This window comes from Oncorhynchus mykiss, chromosome Y, assembly GCF_013265735.2.
Source record: "Oncorhynchus mykiss isolate Arlee chromosome Y, USDA_OmykA_1.1, whole genome shotgun sequence".
Classification (NCBI taxonomy): Eukaryota; Metazoa; Chordata; class Actinopteri; order Salmoniformes; family Salmonidae; genus Oncorhynchus; species Oncorhynchus mykiss.
In genome coordinates this window covers 46620117-46627616 of record NC_048593.1, presented here as the reverse complement: position 1 = coordinate 46627616, position 7500 = coordinate 46620117, and the positions used below count along the sequence as shown (strand labels likewise).

General features: G+C 47.1%; 1 protein-coding gene across 2 annotated transcripts in view; it reads right to left on the bottom strand.

Moving 5' to 3' along the window:
- The window catches only part of inpp5kb (inositol polyphosphate-5-phosphatase Kb), a 47513-nt gene that overhangs the window by 8104 nt on the left and 31909 nt on the right, over nucleotides 1-7500 (bottom strand). The window contains exon 9 of one of the 2 annotated variants that reach the window (XM_036968126.1): nucleotides 6151-6177. The exons of the other annotated variant lie outside the window; for it this stretch is intronic. Coding sequence (XP_036824021.1) covers nucleotides 6151-6177 — 27 coding nt within the window. The remainder of the gene's footprint in view (nucleotides 1-6150; nucleotides 6178-7500) is intronic. 2 annotated transcript variants of the gene reach the window in all.

Here is a 7500-nt window from a genome sequence, read left to right as displayed (position 1 = left end):
GCAGGTGTTTGTCGTTGTCTCTGATTGGGAACCATATTTAGGTAGCCTGTTTTGTATTGTGGTTGGTGGGTTATTGTCTATGTTATGTTGAACATTAGCACAGTGTTTCGTTAGCAGTCACGTTTGTCTTGTTAGTTTGTCTTGTTAGTTTGTCTTGTTAGTTTGTCTTGTTAGTTTGTCTTGTTAGTTTGTCTTGTTAGTTTGTCTTGTTAGTTTGTCTTGTTAGTTTGTCTTGTTAGTTTGTCTTGTTAGTTTGTCTTGTTAGTTTGTCTTGTTAGTTTGTCTTGTTAGTTTGTCTTGTTAGTTTGTCTTGTTAGTTTGTCTAGTTAGTTTGTCTAGTTAGTTTGTCTAGTTAGTTTGTCTAGTTAGTTTGTCTAGTTAGTTTGTCTAGTTAGTTTGTCTAGTTAGTTTGTCTAGTTAGTTTGTCTAGTTAGTTTGTCTAGTTAGTTTGTCTAGTTAGTTTGTCTAGTTAGTTTGTCTAGTTAGTTTGTCTAGTTAGTTTGTCTAGTTAGTTTGTCTAGTTAGTTTGTCTAGTTAGTTTGTCTTGTTAGTTTGTCTTGTTAGTTTGTCTTGTTAGTTTGTCTTGTTAGTTTGTCTTGTTAGTTTGTCTTGTTAGTTTGTCTTGTTAGTTTGTCTTGTTAGTTTGTCTTGTTAGTTTGTCTTGTTAGTTTGTCTTGTTAGTTTGTCTTGTTAGTTTGTCTTGTTAGTTTGTCTTGTTAGTTTGTCTTGTTAGTTAGTTTGTTTTAGTGTACTTCGTGATTTTTTCCGTCTTTCATTAAAGTATGCATTCACACTACGCTGCACTTTGGTCTCCTCCATACGACTATCGTGACAGAATAACCCACCAACAATGGACCAAGCAGCGTGGTAACGGCCAGCAGCAGCGATCTCAGAACTTCTGGACTTGGGAGGAGATTCTGGACGGCAAAGAACCCTGGGCACAGCCAGGGGAATATCACCGCCCCAAGGCAGAGCTGGAGGCAGCGAAAGCCGAGAGGCGCTGGTATGAGGACGCAGCACGGCGGCGCGGCTGGAAGCCCGAGAGGCAGCCCCAATAATTTCTTGGAGGGGGAGCACAGGGAGAGTGTGGCAGAGTCAGGAGTCAGACTTGAGCCAACTCCCCCTGCTTACTGTAAGGAGCCAAGGATGGAACCAGAGCCAGTCAAGGCGGTATTGGAGGTGATCGAAGCAGAGACGGTGAAGGAGTTAATGGGGAGATTGGAGGAGAGAGTTATGAGGGAGGTGCTGTGTTGGTGCTTGAGGCACGACATCCACCCGACTGAGCGTGTCGAGGATTTGATGTCACCTGGGTCAGCCCTCCATACTCGTTCTGAGGTGCATGCTGGTGAAGACTGTGCCAGCCCCACGCACCAGGCCTCCTGTGCGCCTCCCTAGCCTTGCACGTTCTGTGCCAGCTCAGCGTTACAGTTCTCCGAGCCGTGCTTACCGTGGCGGGCGTTGTACTGTTCAGGCACCGTGTTAAGCGGTGGAGCGCACGGTGTCCCCAGTACGCGTGCGTTACATCCCAGCTCCCCGCATCTACCGGGCTAGGGTGAGGATCCAGCCAGGACGGTTGGTGCCAGCCTTGCTCTCAAGATCTCCAGTACACCTCCACGGTCCGGTCTATCCGGTGCCACCTCCACGCACCAGCCCTCCGGTGGCAGCCCCCCGCACCAGGCTTCCTGTGCGTCTCCAGAGCACAGTGCTCCCTGTTTCTCCTCCCTGCACTCGCCCTGAGGTGCGTGTCCTCGGCCCAGTACCATCATTACTTCCTTTTTGTTTACAAAGCTTCCAATTTACTAAACTTCATTGTTAGTATAAAATAATGAGATACCAAGCCCTTTCACGGGGTTGATTAGCTCTTCAGATTCCTCGGATCTCCATGGAATGAGTTAAATCTGCTTTTAGTTTTCATGCTCCACATTTTTGGAGTCACTTACAAAATTCAATGCATTTTGATTCCCTGGTGCCACTTGGGCATTTAAAAACTCTGATGATAAATTAGTTCACTGAGGTGTGCAATTGTTTTGATTGATTTAGTAACTAGGTTCTGATGCTGTGATGTTCCAATATAATGTACCTCTCATTTTTATATATTTTGCTTTGCGGTCTTAGGGGAACCATTGAAATTAAACCATGGTCTCACTTGACATCGCCTGATTAAATACACTGATCAAAAATATAAATTCTATATAAATTCTCAACACACCCACCTTGTGAGGTAGAGTTCTCAACACACCCACCTTGTGAGGTAGAGTTCTCAACACACCCACCTTGTGAGGTAGAGTTCTAAACACACCCACCTTGTGAGGTAGAGTTCTAAACACACCCACCTTGTGAGGTAGAGTTCTCAAGACACCCACCTTGTGAGGTAGAGTTCTCAACACACCAACCTTGTGAGGTAGAGTTCTCAACACACCCACCTTGTGAGGTAGAGTTCTCAACACACCCACCTTGTGGGGTAGAGTTCTCAAGACACCCACCTTGTGGGTTAGAGTTCTCAACACACCCACCTTGTGAGGTAGAGTTCTAAACACACCCACCTTGTGGGTTAGAGTTCTAAACACACCCACCTTGTGAGTTAGAGTTCTAAACACACCCACCTTGTGGGTTAGAGTTCTCAACACACCCACCTTGTGAGGTAGAGTTCTCAACACACCCACCTTGTGGGTTAGAGTTCTAAACACACCCACCTTGTGGGTTAGAGTTCTCAACACACCCACCTTGTGAGGTAGAGTTCTCAACACACCCACCTTGTGGGTTAGAGTTCTAAACACACCCACCTTGTGGGTTAGAGTTCTAAACACACCCACCTTGTGGGTTAGAGTTCTAAACACACCCACCTTGTGTGTTAGAGTTCTAAACACACCCACCTTGTGGGTTAGAGTTCTAAACACACCCACCTTGTGGGTTAGAGTTCTAACACACCCACCTTGTGAGGTAGAGTTCTCAACACACCCAACTTGTGAGGTAGAGTTCTCAACACACCCACATTGTGAGGTAGAGTTCTAAACACACCCACATTGTGAGGTAGATTCTAAACACACCCAACTTGTGAGGTAGATTCTAAACACACCCACCTTGTGAGGTAGAGTTCTCAACACACCCACCTTGTGAGGTAGAGTTCTCAACACACCCACCTTGTGAGGTAGAGTTCTAAACACACCCACCTTGTGAGGTAGATTCTAAACACACCCACCTTGTAAGTTATAGTTCTAAACACACCAACCTTGTGAGGTAGAGTTCTCACACACCCACCTTGTGAGGTAGAGTTCTAAACACACCCACCTTGTGAGATAGATTCTAAACACACCCACCTTGTGAGGTAGAGTTCTAAACACACCCACCTTGTGAGGTAGAGTTCTAAACACACCCACCTTGTGAGGTAGAGTTCTAAACACACCCACCTTGTGGGTTAGAGTTCTAAACAGACCCACCTTGTAAGGTAGAGTTCTCAACACACCCACCTTGTGAGGTAGAGTTCTCAACACACCCACCTTGTGAGGTAGAGTTCTCAAGACACCCACCTTGTGAGGGGTCGGGCAGTACATGGTTAGAGGCAGCACCAGGGATGGCCTTCTGCTGGGACACACAGGGTGCCACAGGTTAGAGTCAGGGGTTATTGTTTGGGACGATGTTCCACTGGTACACAGGGTGCCACGGGTTAGGGTCAGGGGTTAAGGTCAGGGACGGGTGGGGTAGGAGGCGTGTTTAATTGTACTGTGGTTGTACCAGCATTCTAGATGTGTTCACTGACACATTGGTTAGGCAGGTGGGGGTTAAGGTAGGTGTGTACCCTCTACCCAGAGAACAGCAGGCTGGAACGGTAGGACAGAGAGGGCATCTCTGTCTGTCAGGGAAGGGAATGGTTGGGGTGGGGTCAGGGACAAGTGGCATTAGGATCAGTAACTGGGTCAGGAATAGAAACTGTATGGAATATAGACTACCAACAGAATACAGATTCTAAAAGAGTCTGGAACAGTATCTCAATTTGAATCATCAACTAATACACTGCAAGTTAATTCCCAGATTTTATTTGACTCCGCGGAAACTCTGCCAAATTAAACTTTCTGCTACTCCAAACTGTCTGTTGTGTTCTCAAATAAATATTGGAACTTACATGATGTGGGACTGCCCCAGTGTGAAGACCTCCTGGTCACATGATGTGGGACTGCCCCAGTGTGAAGACCTCCTGGTCACATGATGTGGGACTCCCACAGTGTGAAGACCTCCTGGTCACATGATGTGGGACTGCCCCAGTGTGAAGATCTCCTGGTCACATGATGTGGAACTGCCCCAGTGTTAATACCTCCTGGTCACATGATGTGGGACTGCCCCAGTGTTAATACCTCCTGGTCACATGATGTGGGACTGCCCCAGTGTTAATACCTCCTGGTCACATGATGTGGGACTGCCCCAGTGTGAAGACCTCCTGGTCACATGATGTGGGACTGCCCCAGTGTGAAGACCTCCTGGTCACATGATGTGGGACTGCCCCAGTGTTAATACCTCCTGGTCACATGATGTGGGACTGCCCCAGTGTGAAGATCTCCTGGTCACATGATGTGGGACTTCCCCAATGTGAAGATCTCCTGGTCACATGATGTGGGACAGCCCCAGTGTGAAGACCCTCCTGGTCACATGATGTGGGACTGCCCCAGTGTGAAGATCCCCTGGTCACATGATGTGGGACTGCCCCAGTGTGAAGCCCTCCTAGTCACATGATGTGGGACTGCCCCAGTGTGAAGACCTCCTGGTCACATGATGTGGGACTGCCCCAGTGTGAAGACTTCCTGGTCACATGATGTGGGACTGCCCCAGTGTTAATACCTCCTGGTCACATGATGTGGGACTGCCCCAGTGTTAATACCTCCTGGTCACATGATGTGGGACTGCCCCAGTGTTAATACCTCCTGGTCACATGATGTGGGACTGCCCCAGTGTGAAGACCTCCTGGTCACATGATGTGGGACTGCCCCAGTGTGAAGACCTCCTGGTCACATGATCTGGGACTGCCCCAGTGTTAATACCTCCTGGTCACATGATGTGGGACTGCCCCAGTGTGAAGATCTCCTGGTCACATGATGTGGGACTTCCCCAGTGTGAAGATCTCCTGGTCACATGATGTGGGATTGCCCCAGTGTGAAGACCCTCCTGGTCACATGATGTGGGACTGCCCCAGTGTGAAGATCTCCTGGTCACATGATGTGGGACTGCCCCAGTGTGAAGCCCTCCTGGTCACATGATGTGGGACTGCCCCAGTGTGAAGACCTCCTGGTCACATGATGTGGGACTGCCCCAGTGTTAATACCTCCTGGTCACATGATGTGGGACTGCCCCAGTGTGAAGACCTCCTGGTCACATGATGTGGGACTGCCCCAGTGTGAAGACCTCCTGGTCACATGATGTGGGACTGCCCCAGTGTTAATACCTCCTGGTCACATGATGTGGGACTGCCCCAGTGTGAAGCCCTCCTGGTCACATGATGTGGGACTGCCCCAGTGTGAAGACCTCCTGGTCACATGATGTGGGACTGCCCCAGTGTTAATACCTCCTGGTCACATGATGTGGGACTGCCCCAGTGTGAAGACCTCCTGGTCACATGATGTGGGACTGCCCCAGTGTGAAGACCTCCTGGTCACATGATGTGGGACTGCCCCAGTGTTAATACCTCCTGGTCACATGATGTGGGACTGCCCCAGTGTGAAGACCTCCTGGTCACATGATGTGGGACTGCCCCAGTGTGAAGACCTCCTGGTCACATGATGTGGGATTTTGTATATCTGTATCGTATGTATCTGTATCGTATGTCGATTTGGATTCTTTCCATGTGTGCCTTGTTCCCACAAATAATTTCACAAACTGAAGTTATCCATGATGTTTTGTTCTGTGCATAGACATATTCACAACATTCCTGACCCTAACAGAGGTTTAGGGTCAGGAAAGGGGTAAGGGTCAGGGGTTAGGGTCAGGGGTTAGGGTCAGACTCGGTGGGTTAGGGTCAGGGGGTTAGGGTCAGGGGTTAGGGTCAGGAATGGGGTAAGGGGTCTAGGGTCAGGGGGTTAGGGTCAGGGGGTAGGGTCAGAGGTTAGGTTCAGGGACTGTTTGGGGTGGGGTCTTGCAGTAAAACAGACACTAATCAACTCTTACTTAAAGCCCAACCATGTCTTCTGAGTGCTGTGGAGTACAAAGAGAAGAGAGCACATGTCTTAACAGAGAAAAGGAAAGAGAGAGGTAGGGAAAGAGGTAGAGAGAGAGAGAGAGAGAGAGAGAGAGAGAGAGAGAGACAGAGTTCCGGAGTTCCAAATTGAGCAGCTGCTGAAAAATGAGCTCCTGTATATATTGAGATTTAAATGGTTTTTTAGAGTGAAGTACATCGAAAAAATCAAAAGAAAACTGCAAGACTCAATAGAAGACAATACAAGCAACAAACCAAAAAGACAGGATTTTGAAAAAGTAACTATTTTTCATAAAATTATACAGTTATCTTAGCTAGCTGAATTGTTAGCTGAATTGTTTACATGTTGCTAAGCAGTTGCTAGGGACTCTCCTGGAAGAAGCTAGCTAGCTTACAAAGAATAACAAAAAAATATCTAGTTAACAGAAGAAAGGAAGACAAAATAAGGACAAAATAAGGACAGAAGAAAAAGGAAAAGAAAAAAGGACAACAAAGTGAAACAGTCCTGTGAAGAAACAAGAGAGCATTATACAAGAAACAGCACTTCTATTGCAACATTGTAGCCAACATCACCAGCGTTGCTATGGAAATTGTTTACCCACCAGACATCCAAACAGAGAAAGCTAAGAAAAGTTTCAAAGGTTTGTTGATGGGACAGAACCATGAATGCCTGTTTGCAGATCTTACCAGTTACAAAACAAGAGCAAATTTAATTTTTAATACCAATCGAGGGAACATATGGAAAAAGGTTATTTGCAACCATTTCCCTTTCTCAAAAAAGAGGGGCATCAGCCAAGGATGTCAGATCAGCATTTTTGAAGAAGCTGACCAGAGCAACACATATCAAACAGTAAACTTATATAATAATGGAACTGTATTGATACAAGGCAATGATTCAAGCCTCCAGGCTTTTGAGAATAGGTTTGCTACCCTAAAAGAAGACGCTGACATCATCTCAGAAAATGAGGAAAAAGTCAAGGAGGGAGATGGAGAAAAGCAGACCCCAATGGTCTCTGTGACCCAGCAGGAAGCCCTCAACGTCCCTTTACCTACCTCACCTGCAGCAGACAGAGTCAAGGACATGACAATTTCAATAAGAACACCTGCTATGCAACGTTTCCACAACACCCTCTCTCTAGTCGAAGCAGAGGTCATAGAACTCAGAGAGAAGAAGCTTCAAGAGGAGGACACTGTCCAGAAACTCAAAGAAGAGATGAAACAGTTCAGGGAGGAGAGCAGAGCATCCATAGCTAAATTAGAAAGCAGAATGGACAAGCTGAGTCAGACAAATGATGACCTCAGAGTACATCTGAGCACAACTA